Source organism: Larus michahellis, chromosome 24 (genome assembly GCF_964199755.1).
Source record: "Larus michahellis chromosome 24, bLarMic1.1, whole genome shotgun sequence".
Lineage (NCBI taxonomy): Eukaryota > Metazoa > Chordata > Aves > Charadriiformes > Laridae > Larus > Larus michahellis.
Window position 1 is genome coordinate 3,185,143 of NC_133919.1, and position 20,458 is coordinate 3,205,600.

The 20,458-nt window shown below is 63.3% G+C and overlaps 1 protein-coding gene across 1 annotated transcript; it reads left to right on the plus strand.

Annotated features, from left to right (window-relative positions):
* The first annotated feature begins 15,157 nt into the window (after positions 1–15,157).
* On the plus strand, positions 15,158–20,323 carry LOC141734669 (SLAM family member 9-like). Its single transcript, XM_074566723.1, has 7 exons — positions 15,158–15,257; positions 17,122–17,451; positions 17,782–18,054; positions 18,130–18,255; positions 18,453–18,544; positions 19,765–19,852; positions 19,986–20,323. The coding sequence occupies exons 1-6, from the start codon at positions 15,188–15,190 to the stop codon at positions 19,837–19,839; spliced, it is 966 nt and encodes a 321-aa protein (XP_074422824.1). The 5' UTR covers positions 15,158–15,187; the 3' UTR covers positions 19,840–19,852; positions 19,986–20,323.
* Positions 20,324–20,458: the final 135 nt, after the last annotated feature.

A 20,458-nucleotide genomic window follows, 5' to 3' on the forward strand; every position in this document is an offset into this window, starting at 1 on the left:
TCCCAGTCTGACCCAGTGCCCCCAGCCCAGCACCCCCAGCCCACCCCAGCACCCCCTCTCCAGCACCCCCAGTCCAGCCCAGCACCTCCACTTCAGCCCAGCACCCCCAGTCTGACCTAGTGCCCCCAGCCCAGCACCCCCAGTCCAGCCCAGGACTCCCAGTCCAGCCCAGCGCTCCCAGTCTGACCCAGTGCTCCCAGCCCAGCACCCCCAGCCCACCCCAGCACCTCCTCTCCAGCACCCCCAGTCCAGCCCAGGACTCCCAGTCCAGCCCAGTGCTCCCAGTCTGACCCAGTGCCCCCACTCCAGCACCCCCAGCCCATCCCAGCACCCCCAGTTCAGCCCAGCACTCCCAGTCTGACCTAGTGCCCCCGGCCCAGCACCCTCAGTCCAGCCAAATGCCCCCAGCGCAGCCCAGCTTGGTGCCCCAGTCCATCCCAGTGACCCCAGAGCAGCCCCCCCAGTCCAGACCAGGACTCCCAGTTCAGCTGAGTGCCCCCAGTCCAACCCAGCACTCCCAGTTCATCCCAGCGTCCCCAGTGCAGTGCTCCCAAATTAGCTCAGTCCCACCAGTTCAGCCCAGTGCCCCCAGCCCAGCACCCCCAGTCCATCCCAGTGGCCCCAGTCCAGCCCAGTACCCCCAGCTCAGCCCCCCCCCCCTCCACCCCAACACCCCCACTTCAGCCCAGCGCCAGCTCTGCGTCCCCAGCCCAGCTTGGCCCCCACCAGTCCCTCCCAGTAACCCCAGAGCAGCCCCCCAGGTCCATCCCAGGACTCCCAGTTCAGCTGAGTGCCTCCAGACCAGACCAGCGCCCCCCCAGTCCAGATCAGCCCCCCGAGTCCAGCCCAGCACCCCCCAATCCAGCCCACCCCAGTGTCCCCAGCCCTCCCAGTCCATCCCAGCATCCCCAGTCCTTCCCCACAGCTGCCCCATACAAGCCCCCCCCCACGGCTTGGCGATGCCCCGGCTCCATCCCTCTGCACACAGGGGGTCCTGGAGGGGGGGGGGGGTGCCCTGGGGAGGGGGGGGTGCCAAGGGGGTTGTCCCTGGGGGGGTGTCCCTGGCAGGGGGTGGGGGTCCCAGGGGTGTCCCCTCCAGCCCCAGCCCCTCACAGAGGAGTCCAGGCACCAGCCACAAACTGGGACACATCCAGAAGCCCAGCCCCCAGCCCTCTCCTTAATTAACGACTAACGAAGACCCTCCTCCAATAACGATGGGTTGGGTTGTTTTTCCCCCCCCCTTATCTAAGGCCTGGTAGAAGCCCCAGTCGAAAATCTGTAGAAAACTGGGTAGGAAAACGCTCTAAACGGGTGTCGCGGGTTCTGCCGGGACGACGTCGAGGTGTCGCCGAGCCCCCCGTGGTCGCACCCGCCATCGGGCCACGGCGGGACGAGCCCTGGTTAATTAATGCCAATTAAACTTCGATGACGGTTCCCGCGTCTGGTTTCGGTTTCAGGGTTTCTCTCGCCCGGGGAAAGCCCCGGCGTGGCCGCAGGAGGGTGGCTGGCAGCAGCGGGCTCTGGAAATAAAGATGATTAAGTTGCAATTAGTTCGGTAATAATGCTAATTAGTTGGAATTAGAAGCTCAGACCCAGTCCCTCCTCCCCCGGGGTACGATCTCTACCATCCTTATAGTCCGCAGCCGGATAATAATTGGAGAAATGGATTTTTTATTATCATTATTTATTATTAAAGACGATCCTGCTGAATAATGGGGATATTGTGGTATAAAATTGTAGATTTAAGAGGGCTGGAAGGCTTTGGGGGGGGTGGGGGGGGGGGAACCCACACCCCCCCCGCCGCCACGCAACGACCCCGTATCCCTTAATTGCAGCGAAGACGCTTCCCAAGGAAAAGGGGGAGGCTGGAAAACGGTTGTACTGGGCTGGAAAAAACTTTTAATGGTTCTGCCTGGGCGGGGGGGTGGGAAATGAGGGGCCAACACACCCCTGAGGGCACATAAACGCCAGCGCGGAGGGTCCCGGCGGGGGGGGGGGGGGGGGGGGGGGAGGGGGGGGTGCTGTTGGAGGGGGGGAGGTGAGGGAGGCCGGAGCTTCTGCAAATTTAACATAAAAATTAAAAAGAAGGATTAAAATGAAGGGTGACGATGAAATAACCGGGAGAGTTAAAGAAACTGCGAAAATTAAATGAACTAAACATGAAATATTTATATATATATAAACAGATATAACATACTTTTTTTTTTTTTTAAAAAAAAATACATATATATGGGTTTATTAACAGTAATTTTCTAGTAATTCGTAGCAAAGAAATTCCCTGAGCCCCAGACCTCCATGTCCTGGCCCAGGGCAGGACCCCCCCAGCCCCTGACAGTGGGGTCCCCCTTGTCACCGTGATCCCCCCCTCCCCAACAACACCCTCGCCCCCCCCCCCCCCCCCCCAGCCGCAGCTTTAGGTACTGGCTAATGAAGGCCCTCCCCCAATTAATGATGATTTTTCCCGATCTACGGAATTTATCGTTTGTTAAAAGCAGGGGAAGCTGGAGCTCTGGGGGTGGGAGGGGGGGGCTGAGCCTCAGTGCTTCGAGGAAACCCAGGTGAGACACACACACACACACACACACCCCCCCGCCCTGGGGGTGTGATGAGTCTGTAGGGTCTCAGCTGGGGCTATCGCCAGGCTCTGCCCGTCCCCAGCCCGGCGTCGTCCCACCACAGGGCTCTGCTGGTTTTCCACTGGTGGTCATGGGGGGGGGGGTGTCACAGTGCGGGTGACAGGGTTCAGGTGAGAAGGGACCTTAAAGCTCATCCAGTGCCACCCCCTGCCCTGGGCAGGGACACCTCCCACCAGCCCAGGTGGCTCCAAGCCCCGTCCAACCTGGCCTTGAACCCCTCCAGGGATGGGGCAGCCACAGCTTCTCTGGGCAACCTGGGCCAGGGGCTCACCGCCCTCGGAAGAAGGAATTTCTTCCCCACATCTCATCTCAATCTCCCCTCTTTTGGTTTCAACCCATTCCCAACGTCCCGTGGCTCCCCTCCCTGCTCCAGAGTCCCTCCCCAGCTTTCCCGGAGCCCCTTGAGGGACTGGAAGGGGCTCCAAGGTCTCCGCGGAGCCTTCTCTTCTCCAGGCTGACCCCCCCCAGCTCTCTCAGCCTGTCCTCCCAGCAGAGGGGCTCCAGCCCTCCCAGCAGCTCCGGGGCCTCCTCCGGCCCCGCTCCCACAGCTCCGTGTCTCTCCCGTGCTGAGGACTCCAGAGCTGGACGCAGTGCTCCAGGTGGGGTCCCACCAGAGTGGAGTTGAGGGCTAGAGTCACCTCCCTCGCCCTGCTGGCCATGCTTCTTTTGAGATGGTTGGCTTTCTGGGCTGCCAGCGCGCGTTGCCTGCTCATGTTGAGCTTCTCATCCACCAGCACCCCCAAGCCCTTCTCCTCAGGGCTGCTCTCCAGCCATTCTCCGCCCAACCTGGATTTGTGCCTGGGATTGCCATGACCCACGTGGAGGACCTTTCGCTTGGCCTGGTTGAACTTCATGAGGTTCGCACGGACCCACCTCTCCAGCCTGTCAAGGTCCCTCTGGATGGCAGCCCTTCCCTCCAGTGTGTTGACCGTGCCACACAGCTTTGTGTCGTCGGCAAACTTGCTGAGGGTGCACTCAATCCCACTGTCCATGTCACCGACAAAGACGTTAAACAGCACCGGTCTCAGCACTGACCCCTGAGGAACACCACTCGTCATTGGTTTCCGCATGGACATTGGGCCTTGACCACAACCCTTTGAGTGTGTCCATCCAGGCAGTTCCTTATCCACTGAGTGGTCATCCATACAATCCATGCTTTTCCAATTGGGAGACCAGGATGTCGTGCGGGACAGTGTCGAACGCTTTGCCTAAGTCCAGGTAGATGACGTCGGTTGCTCTCCCCTTATCTACCAATGCTGTGGCAACATCGTAGAAGGCCACCAAATTTGTCAGGCATGATTTGCCCTTGATGAAGCCATGTTGGCTGGCACCGATCACCTCCTTATTTTCCATGTGCCTTAGCAGAGATTCTAGGAGGATCTGCTCCATGATCTTGCCAGGCGCAGAGGTGGGACTGACCGGTCTGCAGTTCCCCGGGTCTTCCTTTTTTCCCTTTTGGAAAACGGGGGTTGTGTTTCCCCTTTTCCAGTCAGCGGGAACTTCACCAGACTGCCACTACTTTTCAAATACAATGGAAAGCGGCTTGGCGACTTCATCCGCCAGCTCCCCCAGGACCCGCGGATGGATTTCATCATGTCCCATGGACTTACGCACCTTCAGGTTCCTCAGATGGTCCCGAACCTGACCTTCTCCTACAGCGGGGGGTTCTTCATTCTCATAGGCCCTGCCTTTGCATCCCGCAACCTGGGCAGTGTGGTTGGAGCCCCTGCCGGTGAAGACTGAGGTGAAAAAGTCATTCAGCACCTCAGCCTTCTCCATATCCTGGGTGACCAGGTCTCCTGTTTCCTTCCGGAGAGGGCCCACATCTTCCCTGGTCTTGCCTTTACCCCTGATGTACTTATAGAAGTTTTTCTTGTTATCCTTGATGCCCCCAGCCAGATTTAATTCTATCTGGGCTTTAGAATCTGGTTCCTGGTCGCTCGGACAGTTTCTCTGTATTCCATCCAGTCAACCCGTCCTTGCTTCCACCCTCTGTAGGCCTCCTTTTTTGCCCTTGAGCTTGTCCAGGAGCTCTTTGTTAATCCACGCAGGCCTCCTGGCATTTTTGCCTGACTTCTTCTTTCTTGGGATGCTTTCCTGGGAGCTTTCTTTCAAGCTCCTGAGCTTGGAGGAGGTGATCCTTGAATACTGACCAGCTCTCTTGGGCCCCTCTTCCCTCCGGTACTTTTTCCCATGTTACCCTGCCAAGCAGGTCCCTCAAGAGGCCAAAGTCCAGGGCAGTGAGCTTGCTGCGCGCTCTCCTCGCTGCCCAAAGGATCTTGAATTCCACCATTTCATGATCACTGCAGCCGAGGCTACCCTTGAGCTTGACACTCCCCACCAGCCCCTCCTTGTTGGTAAGGACAAGGGCCAGCGTTGTTCCTCTCCTTATTGGCTCCTCTACCATTTGAGGAAGAAAGTTCTCATCGACACATTCCAAGAACTTCCTGGATTTCTTGTGCCCCGCTGCGTTGTCCTTTCAACAGATACCGGGGCAGTGGAAGTCCCCCATGATGAACAGGGTTTGTGGACGCGATGCTGCTCCTATCTGTCTATGGAGGGCCTCATCTGCTCTGTCGTCCTGGTCAGGTGGCCTGTAGCAGACCCCTACCGTAATGTCCCCTGCCCCTGCGTTCCCTTTAATCTTGACCCATAAGCTCTTCGATGGGTCTTCATCCATCCCCAGGTGGAGCTCCAAAATTTCGAACGGCCAGGGCTGAGGCCCACGGCGAAGGCGCCAGGGGGGACAACCCGGGCCTGTTCTCACCCCTTGGGCGAACCGCTTTCGCCGCCGCCTAAGTCGCGGGGCACCGGGCTTTGCTGGCCAGCCATTCGGCGTTCTTGGCAACCAGGGCGGTGGCCGGGCCCGGGGCCGGGGCCAGGGCAGCAGGCAAAGCCCGGCACCCCAGTGCTGGGGCGGCGGCGCAAGCGGTTCACCCGGGGGGTGAAAACGGGGTCACGTTGTGGGCCCTGGCTCCTTGGCCGGGGGAGGGACAGGCCCCGACGTTCAGGGTTCTGGGGGACCCGGAGCAATAGCCGAGGCCTGAAGGGGCATTTCGGGGTCCCTGGAGGACTAAAGTTCCACAGAGACGCACTTCGGGGGAGTGAGCGGTCATTTCCGGTACTCTGGAGGACTACACTGCCATAGAGACAGGCTTTGGAGGACTGAGGGGCACTTCCGCTTGTCTGGAGGACTAAAACGCCACGAAGAGGTGCTTCGGAGGACTGAGGGGGCACTTTCGGGGTCTCGGAGGGCTGAACTACCATGGAGACACACAGCGGAGGACTGAGGGGGCACTTCCGGGTTTCTGGAGGAGTAAAGTGCAATAGAGGTGCTCTTCGGAGGACTGAGGGGACACATCCCGTGGTTTGGAGGACTAAACTGCCATAAAGACGTGCTTTGGAGGACTGAGGAGCACTTCCGGGGTCCTGGAGGACTAAAGTGCCATAGAGGTGCCCTTCAGAGGAATGAGGGGGCACTTATGGGGTCCTGGAGGACTAAAGTGCCATAGAGACGCACTCCAGAAGACTGAGGGGGCACTTCCAGGTTCCTGGAGGACTTAGGCGCCATAGAGACGCACACCGGAAGTGAGGAGGCACTTCCGGATTGCTGGAGGACTGAAGTGCCATAGAGATGCACTGCAGAGGATGGATGGGGAACTTCCGGAGTCCCGGAGGACCGCGGGGCAATAGAGATGGGCACTTGAAAGACTGACGGGCACTTCTGTAAGAGCCGGTACTGGAGCGCCGATGGCCGCTCTCGGGCCTGGGCGGGTGGCACAGAACCTGCTCCGGGGGGGACTGAGGGTGGGGACGGGGGTCCTGAGGGTAATGGGGAGGCCTTGAGGGGGGTTGGGAGGTCCTGAGGGGACCCCGAGGGGGCCTGGGGTGTCCTGAAGGGTGATGGGGGGGTCTGAGGGGACTCTGAGGGGGGATGTTGGGGTGGAAGGAGGGCGCCGAATGGGAATGGAGGGGCTGTGGAGGCCCCCAAGGAGTGAGGGGGGGCCTTGATGGAGACTGAGGGGAGCAGGGGGGGTGTGGGGGCTCCGAAGGGTTATGAAGGGGGCTGGTGGGAGGCACAAGATGGTCCTGAGGGGGAGCAGGGGGGTTGACAAGGCCTTGAGAGGGGGTGGGGGGGCTGAGCGAGCTCTGAGGGGGGAACAGAGAGGGGAAGGGGGCACTGAGGGGGCCTGGACAGGGGTCCTGAGGAGTGATGGGGGGGAAGAGGGAGCCCTGAGGGGGAGTATTGTAAGGGTCTGTGTGGGGGAATATTGGGGGGAGCTGAGGGAGGGGCCTTGGGGGGGGCTGTGAGGGGGAGGGGGGGTGGCCTGAGGGACCCCTGAGCTGAGGAAGCCGCTGCCAGGAAAGCCCGGTGCCCCAGGGCTGGGACGGTGGGGGAAGTGCTTCCTCCAGGGAGTGAGAACAGGGTCAGGCTGTCGGCCCTGGCGCCTTGGCCAGGGGGGACAGGCCCGGCCATTCGGGGTTCTGAGGGACGAGGAGCAATAGCAGAGGACTGAGGGGGCACTTCTAGGGTCCTGGAGGACTAAACTGCCATAGAGATGGACACCGGAGGACTGAGAGGGCACTTCTGGGTTCTTGGAGGACTAAACAGCCATAAAGACATGCTTTGGAGGACTGAGTGGTCACTTCCGGTACTCTGGAGGACTAAAGTGCCATAAAGACGCTCTTCGGAGGACTGAGGAGGCACTTCTGGGTTCCCGGAGGACTGAAGTGCCATAAAGATGCACATTGGAGGACTGACAGGGCAATTCCGGTGCTCTGGAAGACTAAAGTACTATAAAGAAACGCTTTGGAGGGCTGAGGGGGCACTTCCTGTGCTCTGGAGGACTGAAGTGCCATAGAGAAGCATTTTGGAGGACTGAGAGGGCACTTCTGGGTTCCTGGAGGACTAAACTGACATAGAGACTCGCTTTGGAGGACTGAGGGGGCACTTCCAGTGTCATGGAGGACTATACTGCCGTAGAGACAAACTTCCGAGGAACTGAGGGGGCACTTCTGGTGTCCTGGAGGTTTGGGGGGGTGGTCACCCAGCATTTGGGGCGCCCCTGTGGCTGACCGCCCCCCACCATGCAGCCCATACCCGAGGGTCTGCGAGAGGCCCAGCAGCTCCTCCAATGTCGTTGTCTTCGGCTTCAAGGGAGCGTCCCCCCATGACCACCATGTCACCCCCCCAACACCCCCGCCCCCGCCAGCGGGGGCTGCGTCCTCCGTACCAGCTACTCCCTGGGGGCCTGCACTGTCGCCGTCCTCGACACAGGTACAGGGACACCAGGACGCCCTCCCGGAGCCTTCTGAGAGAGGCTGGGACCCCACACATTCCTCCTGGAGCCCCCTGGGATCCTCCCACACCCGATCCAGAATCCCACGGAGCCCGCCAGGAAACCCCAGAGCCCTCCGGGACCCCCTGGAGCCTTCTCGGTACCCCCCACACCTCCCAGGGTAGAGGCTGGTGTGGCCAGGAAAGCCCGGCGCCCCGGGGCTGGGGCGGTGGTGGAAGTGGTTTGCCCGGGGGGTGAGAACAAGCCCGGGTTGTTGGCCCTGGCACCTTGGCTGGGGGTGCCAGGGCCAGCTGTTTGGGGTGGTCAGCGGCCAGGGTGGTGTTGGGGCCCGGAGCCGGCGGGGCCAGGAAAGCCCAGCACCCTGGGGCTGGGGCAGCGGTGGAAGCGGTTCGCCTGGGGGATGAGAACAGGCCCAGGTTGTCGGCCCTGATGCCTTGGCCGGGGGCACCAGGGCTAGCCGTTCGGGCTTCTCGGTGGCCAGGGTGGCAGCGGGGCCCGGGGCCAGGGCCGCCACCACCAGCAAAGCCCGGCGCCCTGCAGCTGGGGCGGCGGCGGAAGCGGTTATCCCAGGAGATGAGAAAAAGCCCAGGTTGTCCCCCCTGGCTCCTTCGCCTGGGGCGCCACCCCCGGCCATTGGGGATTTTGGGCCACTGGACGGAGCAGCAGCAGGGCCCGGCGCCGTGGCTTTCATAGCCGCCGCATCCCTGGGCCCGAGTCCCTCCTCCGCTTGCTGCAGTCCCAGCTGCAAAAATCACGAAGAGGCGGGGATCGCTCCCACGGCCAATGCGCCAGGAGGGAAAACCATGGCTTGTCCTCACGCTCTCTGGGAGCCACTTTCTTCACCCCACAAGCCTTGGGCCCCTGGGCTTTCCTAGCCGCGTCAGCCCCCAACCCACCTCCTCCACCCGCCGCAGCCCCGGCCGCAAAAATCGCAAGTGTCCGGGGATTGCTCGTACAGACGAGGCGCCAGGAGGGAAAACCATTGCTTGTTCTCACGCTCTCTGGGCACCAACTCCATTACCCCACAAGCCTTGTGGCGCCGGGCTTTCCCGGCATTGTCATCCTCCAAACAACCTTTCTTCACTCTTCCTAGGGCCGGGCTGAAAAATGTAAGTCGTCCAGCGGCTGCCGGCTTCAAATCAGCCCGTAGGATTTGAGTAGCGGCAGCACCTTTCACACAGTATCCAGTGCTGCGCCGGTTTCTTTTCCAGAAAACCACTGCTGCAAGACATTCAGGAAAAAAAAGCAATAAAATTAACATCTTATGCAAGCAACGCTCGTTTTCTAAACAGCCCAAACCCTTTCCACCCCCTAGGCTCTACTTCGTGAAATATTACTAATTAAATAAAAGGGAAATAATGAAATAGATACAATATTTACATATACAAAATCCTATCAAGCTCCCAGGGAGATCTCACGGGCAGGCACTGGGGAAGTTCCAGCCTAGACTCAAGAACGGATGGGAACTGGATTCCGGAAAACACTGATGGGGATCAAAGGCAGCCGAGCGGACAGGGTCTTCCACAGACGTCGGTCATTGAAGGAAGAGACCCATTGAAGAAGCGAAGCCATTGAAGAAGAAGCAGAAGAAGCCACTGAAGAAGAAGAGGAAGCCATTGAAGAAGAAGAAGAAGCCGCCATTGAAGAAGAAGAAGAAGAAGCCATTGAAGAAGAGGAAGCCATTGAAGAAGAAGAAGAAGAGGAAGCCATTGAAGAAGAAGAAGAAGAAGCCGCCATTGAAGAAGAAGAAGAAGCCATTGAAGAAGAGGAAGCCATTGAAGAAGAAGAAGAAGAGGAAGCCATTGAAGAAGAAGCCACTGAAGAAGAAGAAGAGGAAGCCACTGAAGAAGAAGAAGAAGCTGCCATTGAAGAAGAAGAAGGCATTGAAGAAGTGAAGCCATTGAAGAAGAAGAAGAAGAAGCCATTGAAGAAGAAGAAGAAGAAGCCGCCATTGAAGAAGAAGAAGAAGCCATTGAAGAAGTGAAGCCATTGAAGAAGAAGAAGAAGCCATTGAAGAAGAAGAAGCCATTGAAGAAGAAGAAGCCATTGAAGAATCATAGAATTATTAGTGTTGGAAGGGACCTTAAAGATCATCTAGTTCCAACCCCCAAGAAGCAGAAGCCATTGAAGACACCAAACCCTTCAAAAAACCCCTTTAACAAACCCACCTGACCCCGTTATCTCTCAGCTTTTACACTGAGCGCAGCAGATGGGATGGAACACCCTATTGGTCAGTTGGGGTCACCTGACCCGTCCAGTCCTCCTCAGAGGTGTGATCCCTCCATGGAGCAAACGACCAAATCACCTGCCCCTGGTTGGCAAAGCAACAAGAAAAAGCAAGACCCTCTCCCTGAAGAGACAGCCAGCTTTCATCACCCCACAGTCCTTGGGGTGCCGGGCTTTCCTGGGGACGTCATTCTCAAACCGCTCCAGGAAAGCTGGGGAGAGACTCCGGAGCAGGGAGGGGAGCCATAGGATGAGGGGGGAACGGTTTTAACCTGAAAGAGGGGCGATTTAGGTGAGATGTGGGGAAGAAATTCTTGGCCGTGAGGGTGGTGAGCCCCTGGCCCAGGTTGCCCGGAGAAGCTGTGGCTGCCCCATCCCTGGAGGGGTTCAAGGCCAGGTTGGACAGGGCTTGGAGCCACCTGGGCTGGCGGGAGGCGTCCCTGCCCAGGGCAGGGGGGTGCATTGAGATGCTCCTTCAGGTCCCTTCCGACCCAAACCATTCCGTGAATAAGGCGGATGCACCCCCAAAAGCTCAGCGCTGAGCTGCCCTACAACCCTGGACAGAAGGTCCCTGTCCCCGCTGTGGGGAGGTTTCCCGATGGTTTAACCTCAAACCCGCCCCGGTTGGAGCCCCGCTTGGGCACAGGCGTGGTGGGGACAGCATCCCCGTCCCCTCCAGAAAGCCCTGGCTGGCCCCTGTCGTGGGGATGACCCATGCACAGCGTGGGGGGACACTGGGACGACGCTGGGAAGGCCCCGCGAGCGCCCAAACATCCCCCCTGGCCCCGGGGGACGCCCAGCCCCGCGCATGGTACCCCGCCGCCGGGGATGCTGGCAGGGGAGGTGACGGGTGTGGGATTAAATGAGTCATCGCAGGCGGGCGCCGTGCTCTCGTGACTGAGGCACGGGTGGGCAGATGCCCACGGGTGCCTCGGGGCCGGGGGGGCTGCTGGGGGTCTCCATCCTCCAGACCATCCCTCTCCCGTCCAGGCACCGCAGCCACGGAGCCCCGGCAGGTGAATGGCGTCCTGGGGGGGTCCGTGCCGCTCTCCCCGCTTCTGCCCCCCAACAAGACGGTGACGGAGATCGAGTGGAGTTTTTCAGCCGGCGCCGGTGCCACCGTTGTGGTGGCAGAGTTCGGCCCCGGCGGCTTTGAGTGCCCCGACCCCAAGGACCGGTTCAAGGAGCGGCTGGAGATGTTCAACGCGACGGCGCTGAAGATCGGGGCCCTGGAGCGGGGCGACAGCGGGGTCTACGGGGCTCGGATTAAACTGCACCCGCTGCTGGATCGTGCACTGGAGCCCCCCCGAAGGTAATGACCAGGTGAGGCCCCCGGGGGAACTGGGGGCTGCTGCCTGGGAAGGGCTGTGCCGGGGGGTCACAGCCAAATGGGGGGCGCAGCCACTCTGGGGGTCCTCAGCCATAGCAGGGGGGTCACAGGCATGTTGAGAGCCGGGGCACATGGGGGTCCTGGCCACACCGGGGGTCCCAGCCATGCCAGGGGTGACGGCAACACTGGGGGTCCCAACCACAGCCCAAACTGGGGGTCCCGGCCACACTGGGGTCCCGGCCACACCGGGGTCCCAACAATACTAGGGGTCCTGGCCATGCTGGGGGGTTCAGGCCAAACTGGGGGTCCCAGCCATGCTGGGGTCATGGTGTCACGGGGGTCCCAGCCACCCTGGGCTTCCTGCCACACTGGGGGTCCCAGCCAAACTGGGGGTCCCAGAAACATTGGGGTCATGGCATCACGGGGGTCCCAGCCACATCAGGGTCCCAGCCACCCCGAGGGTCCCAGCCACAGCGGGGTCCTGGCCCCAGGGGACGCCCCATGGGTGGAGGCTGGGCTGCGTGCCGGGGCAGAGCATCCCGCAGGGGCTCCCCGAGGCCAGTGGGTCCTTCGTCATTCCCCCCTCCCCCAAATTCCTGCTGCAGGGCCTGGGTCACCCCGAAAATCGCCAGGAGCGGAGCTCGCCGCAGAAAGCACCGGTCACCACCGGCTACGGGCAGATCCGTCGGGCGCCAGAGGACACGGCCGAGGAGGTGACATAGACCCTGAGGTGCGCCCCCAAAAGGCGACCGGGGACGGGGGACAGGGGGTGTCTGCATGTGGGGACCCCCCACAACTGAAGGGTTCCTCTCTCCCGCAGGCACCCGCAGAGCCGGAGCATTGAGATTTTCCGGAAGGGCTGTAAAAGTGCGTTGTGTGCCAAATCTGAACCCTCCAGCCCCTGTTTCGGCTCCGGGCATGGGAGGCCCCATCTCAGGGTGACAGCCGGACGGACGCTTCGCCCCCCACTGCCGGCAACGCCTCCGGTTTCTCTCCAACCTCCTTGTCTGACGCCCTCCGAGACTTTCTGGGCAGCGGGATCCCGGGCCGAGGGAGAGTGGAGCAGTGGCCATGCTGGGGGACCCTCCGTGTTCCCGGGACGCTCCAGGATGGGATGGGGGGGACACACTGGGATTCACCTCCCATGTGCCACCGCTGCCAGGATCGGCCGGGGCTGGGGACACCAGGGAGGGCACATGGACACATCCCGATGCCGGTTGGGCTGTGCCGTTCCGGCACGGCACTGCGGGTCCAGGATGAGTCCCCTGGAGGGACATTGACCCCCCCATCCTTCCCCAGCTCCCTCCCAGCCTCCAGCTCCTCGCGGGGACCCTCTGCGGGGTCCCACCCACTTCACCACTGCCACAGACACACGGTGGGGGGGGACACCCCGGCATGTCCCCCCCATCCCATCCCATCCCATCCCATCCCGCCCCATCCCCATCCCATGCGGCTCCACTGGAGGGGACCCGGGTGGCATCTCCGGGGCCACGGAGGGATGCAGAAGGGACCGTCGCCCGTGCAGATCCCCCAAGAAACACCCCCTTTCCCCCCCACCCCCCCCCTCTCCGCCATAGCCCGTGCAGCCCATGCACCGTCGCGACGGAGGGGGTGTCACCGCCTGTGTGTCCAGCACCCACTGTCACGGGGCACCTCGCTCGGCCGGACCTCCCGCCGCTGTAAAAACGGCGGATAAATGTCGGTGAGATCCCAGGGGAGAGCTGGCAGGGGGGCGGGCAGGCGCGGGCACGCGTGTGCATGCATGTACACGTGCATACATACATGTGCACGTGCATACATGCGTGTAGACGTGCGTACATGCGTGTAGACGTGCATACATGCGTGTACACGTGCGTACCCGCACTTGCACGCCTGCGCAGCCGCGCATGGACCCGTTGCAGTAAAAGCATCCTCGGGGGCGCGCAAACCGCCCAGGTTTCGGGGCTGCACCCTGAAAAGCCCCAGCCCACCCCCCCCCAACCCCCCCCCCCCAGTGCCGGGGGGGTGACCCAGCTGCCTCTCGTTTCCCTTTTCGGAACGGCAGCCGTGGCGCGACCTCGCCTTGCGGTCCGTGAGATGCCTGGGAACAGCCCGGACCCCCACATTCCCCCACTGCGAAAACCGGGGGGGGGATGTTCCCGCAGTTCCTGCAGCCCGACTCTCCATCGCAGCCGGGACATGGCGGGAGAGCCGGGGGGGGGTGTGACAACAGGGCTGTCCCCAGAGACCTGCTTCTCTTACTTGTCTCCCCCCGCCGCGGTGGGGGTTCTGCTTCAGCGAGAGCTTCTCAAGCGAAGCCTTTGCTGCTGGCGAGGAGGAACCGGCCAGGCCCCAGTGGGAAACGCAGCCTCGGGCCAGGGGATGGGGCAGCCCCGGTGCGGTGGAGGGGACATCCCTGGTACGGGGGACAGGGCATCCCGGGTGCAGGGGACAGCGGGACATCCTGGGTGCAGGGGCCAAGAAATCCCAGGTGCAGGGGACAGGACATGCTGGGTGTGGGGGACAAGAAATCCCGGGTGCTGGAGACAGGACATCCCGGGTGCAGGGGACCAGAGCATCCCGGGTGCAGGGGACAGGACATCCTGGGTGCAGGGGACAGGAGCATCCCGAGTCCAGGGAACAGGAGCATCCCAGATGCAGGGGACAGGACATCCTGGGTGTGGGGGACAAGAAATCCCGGGTGCTGGAGACAGGACATCCCGGGTGCAGGGGACCAGAGCATCCCGGGTGCAGGTGACAGGACATCCTGGGTGCAGGGGACAGGAGCATCCCGAGTCCAGGGAACAGGAGCATCCCGGGTACAGGAGCATCCCAGGTACAGGGGACAAGAGCATCCTGGGTGCAGGGGACAGGACATTCCAGGTACAGGGGACAGGACATCCTGGGTGTGGGGGACAAGAAATCCCAGGTGCAGGGGACAGGAGCATCCCGGGTACAGGAGCATCCCAGGTACAGGGGACAGGAGCATCCCGGGTACAGGGGACAGGACATGCTGGGGACAGGAGCATCCCAGGTGCAGGGGACAGGAGCATCCCGGGTGCAGGGGACAGGACATGCTGGGTGTGGGGGACAAGAAATCCCAGGTGCTGGAGACAGGACATCCCGGGTGCAGGGGACAGGAGCATCCCGGGTGCTGGGAGCCCACCCTGGGTGCAAGGGACAGCACATCCTGGTGCTGGGAGCCCAACGGGGACATTTCCAAGCCAGCGGGGACCTTCTCCCCAGGGTTTCAAGCCAGGCCAAACCCTCCTCGGGTGGAGCAGCCACCCAGGCGCGGCCACACCGTGGGGACAAGGACTCACCCTGGTCCCATGTGTGCTCGGCTCCGGCGCGGTGCCCCGCAGCTGGCCCAGATGGTGTTATTTACCCGGCAGCAGCGTCCGCCTCCTGCCTTCATTTATTGCACCTGGGGAAAAAACAAGGGCTGGGCAGGTTGGGACCGGTTCAGGGACCAACCTTGGGGGAAGGGGGGGCTTTGGGGAACCGGCACCAAACCCTCGGCGCAGCGGGAGGGAGAGATTCCGCCGGCCCCCCCGAGCCACGCCGGCTGGGGCTCCGCGAGGTCCCCGCTGATGTCCCCACGGCGGGGCCATCGCCACTCCCCTGGGAAGGTGGGGGTAGATTTGCATGTTGACACCCTCCGAGCCGGTACGTGGGAGCTGAGCTCGAGCCTTCGAGCACCCAGCGTGGGAGCGATGGGGATGTCACCCGGCCGCCCGCGTCCCCGCGTCCCCTGGCTGCTGGTCCCCCTCCTCGTGGTGGCAGGTAGGCGTGAGGGGAGGGCGGCGGCCGCGCTGGGAGGGCACCACAGCTTTTCCAAAGCTTGCGACCCCCATTTATTACCCACCCCCTTTTTATTAGCGACCCCCAGTTCTTAGCGACCCCCATTTTTTAGCGACCGGGGGGGGTGGTGGTGGGAAAGAGAGCTGGGGAGCGCGGCTTAGGGTCCCAGTTGCAAAATGAACGTTATCCCCAGGGGGTTTAGAAAATATATGAAATATTAAGGGTGAGAAAAAGATTTTCTCCCCTGCAAAGGAGCTGGGAACGATGCACCGGGGCAGCGGCGGACCCTCGGGGTCGGGGTGGGGGGTGACCCGGGGGTGCTGGCTCGGCATCGCAGCCGATGGGGGAAGCGATGCGGGGCGTAGCTCAGTCTCCCCTCCTCGCTTTACTGCCGGCATAAATCAGCTCCCGAGAGGTTTACGGTCCCGGATGGGGCTGGGACCCCGGAGCTGAAACCTCGGGGCCGATGCCCGGGGCTGTTGGCTCCTTCTTCTGCTCTGTGGCTACTGCCGGGCACCCCGGGCTCGGCCGAGCCGCCGTGGGGAAAAGGGGAAATGAATTTTGGCGAGTTACGGAGGGAGGCAAAAAAGGGGCGACCTGTCCTTTTTGTCCGCCTGCATGGTTCCGCGAGGAGGAAGAGCGAGGCTGAAGGGTGGCTTGGCCCCATGGGGCCAGGGCGGGGGGGTTTGCATCCTGCAGCCATTTCGGGGAGAGAAGCTGGAAAACGCTCGACGGGTGCAATGGGTGGGCTGGGGGCTGGCCGGGGTCTGACCTGGGTGCCCTGGGGACGGCTGGGACACGGCGGTGCCACGGTCTCGCTCCCCGTCACGGCCGCCGAAGCCAAGGCAGCATCCGACGAGGTGGTACCCAAACGCATCCCTGCCCCCCGCCTCCTCCGCCGCCCCCTCTCCGCTCCCCCACCTAGCACTGTGAGGGGTCCGCGGCCGTGCTGGCGTGACGGGGGTAACGAAAGCCCAACGCCCCGTGTGTGTGGTTTGCCAGCGATGCGCCGGCCGAGCCGTTCCCCTCGCCTCGCCTTCCTCTTTGCAAACCAAAGCGGCGGTGGTGAGCGTGGGGCGGGGGGGGAAAGGTCGGAGCCGGCCCCGAAAGCGCGCAGGAAGCGAACAGCCTGCGAGCTGGGGTGCAGGACGGCTCCTGCGGCGTGGCGATGTGGCCACCCTGTCCGTCTGTCCCCCGGCTCGGGGCGTGGGGGGGGTGGGGGGGGGAGGCTGCGTCGGCTTCTTGCAGCGTTTGGTGGCATCTCAGAGACGCGGCCCCCGCCGTGTGGGTGGCTCTGCCGCCGGGAGCATCTCGCTGTCACCCCAGGAAGAGAAGCAGCCCAGACCCCCCCCGACACCCCGCATCCCCAGCAGCGTGGGCAGGGGGGCGAGGGGGGGGATTCTGCCCCTCTGCTCCGCTCGGGGGAGACCCCCCTGCAGTGCTGCCTCCAGCTCCGGGGCCACCAGAAGGACACGGAGCTGTGGGAGCGGGGCCGGAGGAGGCCCCGGAGCTGCTGGGAGGGCTGGAGCCCCTCTGGCCCCTGTCACCCCGTACACGGCGTGGGGAGACACAAGGTGACACTGGGACAACGCAAGACGACGCTGGGAAGGCCCCGCGAGCGCCCAAACATCCCCCCTGGCCCCGGGGGACGCCCAGCCCCGCGTGTGGTACCCGGCCGCCGGGGATGCTGGCAGGGGAGGTGACGGGTGTGGGATTAAATGAGTCATCGCAGGCGGGCGCCGCGCTCTCGTGACTGAGGCACGGGTGGGCAGATGCCCACGGGTGCCTCGGGGCCGGGGGGGCTGCTGGGGGTCTCCATCCTCCAGACCATCCCTCTCCCGTCCAGGCACCGCGGCCACCGAGCCCCGGCAGGTGAATGGCGTCCTGGGGGGGTCTGTGCTGCTCTCCCCGCTTCTGCCCCCCAACAAGACGGTGAAGGAGATCGAGTGGAGCTTTTCAGCCGGCGCCGGTGCCACCATTCAAGTGGCAGAGTTCAGCCCCGGAGGCTTCAAGCGCCCTGACCCCAAGGACCGGTTCAAGGAGCGGCTGGAGATGTTCAACGCGACGGCGCTGAAGATCAGGGTCCTGGAGCGGGGCGACAGCGGGGTCTACGGGGCTCGGATTAAACTGCACCCGGCGCTGGTGGAGGATCAGTCCTTCAACCTGTCCGTCTACGGTGAGCGGCGGGTGGCGGCGCTGGGTTTCCAGCCCCCGGCAGGTCCCCGGTGGGACCAGCTCATGGGAGAGGCGATAAAAACCCTCTCACTCCCGGCGTTATCAGCTCCTGGGAAAGGGGAAGAGAAATTGCTCTTGTTGCTGAGCATCTGTCACGGGGATTTTCCTGGGTTTATGACTAACCGCGATCCACTCCCACCTGCGCTTCCCCTTCCCGCACCCTCTGGCTGCCCCTCCAGCACAGGTCACCTTCCCTGGGGGACCCAGGGTGTCCCCAGGGTGTCCCCGGGGCGTCCCCAAACACAGCAGTGTTTGCTTGCGCCTTAAACAGGGCCGGTGGCAGAGCCGGAGATCCAGTCCCAGCTGCACTCCCTCACCACCCAAGGGTGCAACGTCACCCTGCGGTGCCGGCTGCCGGCCGGCAGCGATGCGGAGGCCACCTGGCAGGCGGGGACGCCGTGGGGACAGCTCTGCGAGGACAACCGGACCCTGTGCCTGGCCGTGCCCGCCAGCACCTTCGACTCCACCTACACCTGCGTGGCCCGAAATCCTATCCAGGAGCGGAACGTCTCCGTCCGCCTGGACACCCTGTGCCGGCAGCAGGGTAAAAAACCACCCCCGGCACCCGGTGCCACCCGCCCGGCGGGGTCCTGGCACCCACCACGGTTTGTCCCCGCAGAGACACGTGGCTGGCAGAGGTGGCACTCGTGCCTGGTGCTGCTGGTGGTGGCTGCGGGAGCCCTGCTCGGCGGCGTCTGGCTGTGGAGGAAGAAGAAGAAGAGGAGGAAGAAAAGAGCCGGGGGAGGTGGGCGCTGCCGGGTCAGGGCCGTGTCCCGGCGGTTGGGATCGCTCGGCAAACAGAGCCGGGAAAGAGGGAACTGGCTTTTTTCCTCCGCTCCGGCTCTGCCTGCCTGGCCTCGCTGGGACCAGGGTGGCTCCAGCCCCCCCGTCCCTTCCGCCTGGCTCCCCCCGGCTCATCCCCGCCGTCTCCTCTCTCCGCAGCCGCCCTCGCCTTCCCCACCAGCGAGGACGCTCCGCCGGAGCCGCAGTATGCCGAGATCCAGAGGAGATCCCCCCCGGAGACGGATGAGAGGGTGAGGCTGGTTTGGGGGGGGTGGGTCGGGGCCAAATTCGGCTCCTGGCCCACGGCACAGTGATGCCGGAGCCAAATTCAGCTCCTGACCCCTTTCGTGGTGATGCCGGGGCCGAACACGGCTCATGCCGGTGCCGGGCTCCGGTTTCCAGCCCTCCCCTCCAGGCGCGGTGGCCGAGGGTCCCTCCGTATCCCTGAAGCCCCCGGAGCCACCTGCACAGCTGGATCCCAGCAAAGGAGGGTCCCCACACAGCTGGATCCCTGCACAGCTGGATCCTCGGCCCCCTCCCCCCCCAGCTGGATCCCAGTAAAGTGGGATCCCTGCACAGCTGGATCCTCACATGGTCACACTCCCGCACAGCTGGATCCCAGTAAAGGGGAACCCCTGCACAGCTGGATCCCCCTCACACCTGGATCCCTGCACAGCTGGGCCCCCATATACTAATACACCTTCACAGCTGGATCCCTGCACAGCTGGATCCTCACGCAATCACCCCCCTTGCACAGCTGGATCCCTGCACAGCTGGCTCCCCATGCAGTCATACCCCTTGCACAGCTGGATCCCGCTAAAGCGGGGACGCCGGCACAGCTGGATCCCTGCACAGCTGGATCCTCATGCAGTCATCCCCCCCGGCACAGCTGGATCCTGTTAAAGTGGGACCCCCCAGCACAGCTGGATCCCTGCACAGCTGGATCCTCATGCAGTCATCCCCCCCGGCACAGCTGGATCCTGTTAAAGTGGGACCCCCCGGCACAGCCGGATCCCTGCACAACTGGATCCTCATGCAGTCATCCCCCTGGCACAGCTGGATCTTGCTAAAGGGGGGACCCCGGCACAGCTGGATCCCTGCACAGCTGGATCCTCATGCAGTCATCCCCCCGGCACAGCTGGATCCCGTTAAAGTGGGACCCCCCGGCACAGCCGGATCCCTGCACAGCTGGATCCTCATGCAGTCATCCCCCCGGCACAGCTGGATCCTGCTAAAGCGGGGACCCCGGCACAGCTGGCTCCCTGCACATCTGGCTCCCCACAGGCCCCTTCCTCAGCCCGGGGAGCGGCTCCCGGCACCGCTCGAAGCTTCCCTGGGGGGAGGACGGGGTGGCGGCAGCGGGGGACGCTGAGGCCTTTTTCCATGTCCCCAGGGGCTGGGGACCGTCCCCCCCCCGGAGGGATGGTGACTCACGGCGGGGGGGGGGTTCTCCTTGTTTTTTGTCCCCCAGCAGCGGGACCACCCCACCACCATCTACAGCTGGGTGCAGGCAGGCGGGGGCGGCGGCGCCGAGGTGCTGGCCTAACCCGCCACGGCCGGTGAGTACCGCCGGCACCGGGGGGGGGGGGTGGAGGTGGGGGGGCTCCGTCCTCACGTCACCCCCCCCTCCCCACCCCGAAGGGACCCGGTTCTATCGCCGCGCTGACTGTCCCCCGCTTTGTCCCCGAGCAGGACGGAGCAGCAGGACGGTGATGGCCGAGTCCCCCCCCCCCGACGGCGGCGTGGGCTGACAGACGCTCGTGTGTGTCTGTGTCCCCCCCCCCCCCCCCCGTGATGTCTCCTCCTGCCCCCTCCCTGCTCCGTGACCCCCCCGATTCTGCTGCGGGAGCAGAGCAGGACTCGGGGAGGGGGCGGGGGGGCAGCGTCCCTTTGGGCTGCCACATCCCCTTTCCCCTATTCCAAGAGTTGCCCGGGGGGGGTGCGGAAGGGGCTGGAGGGGGGGGTCGTCCCCCCGCCACCCCCCCCACCCCTTTAGCTCACTGATGACTCTAATAAAGGCGGGTGAAGGCAAGTTGCGGGTGGATTTATGGGGGCCAAAGTCGTCGTCCCCCCCCTCCTCCCGCCGCCTTGGGGCAGGCAGGGACATGGGGGCTCTGCAGCCTGGTGGGGGTCCCAGGCTGCCCTCCCCGCAGCGGGGCGGGGGG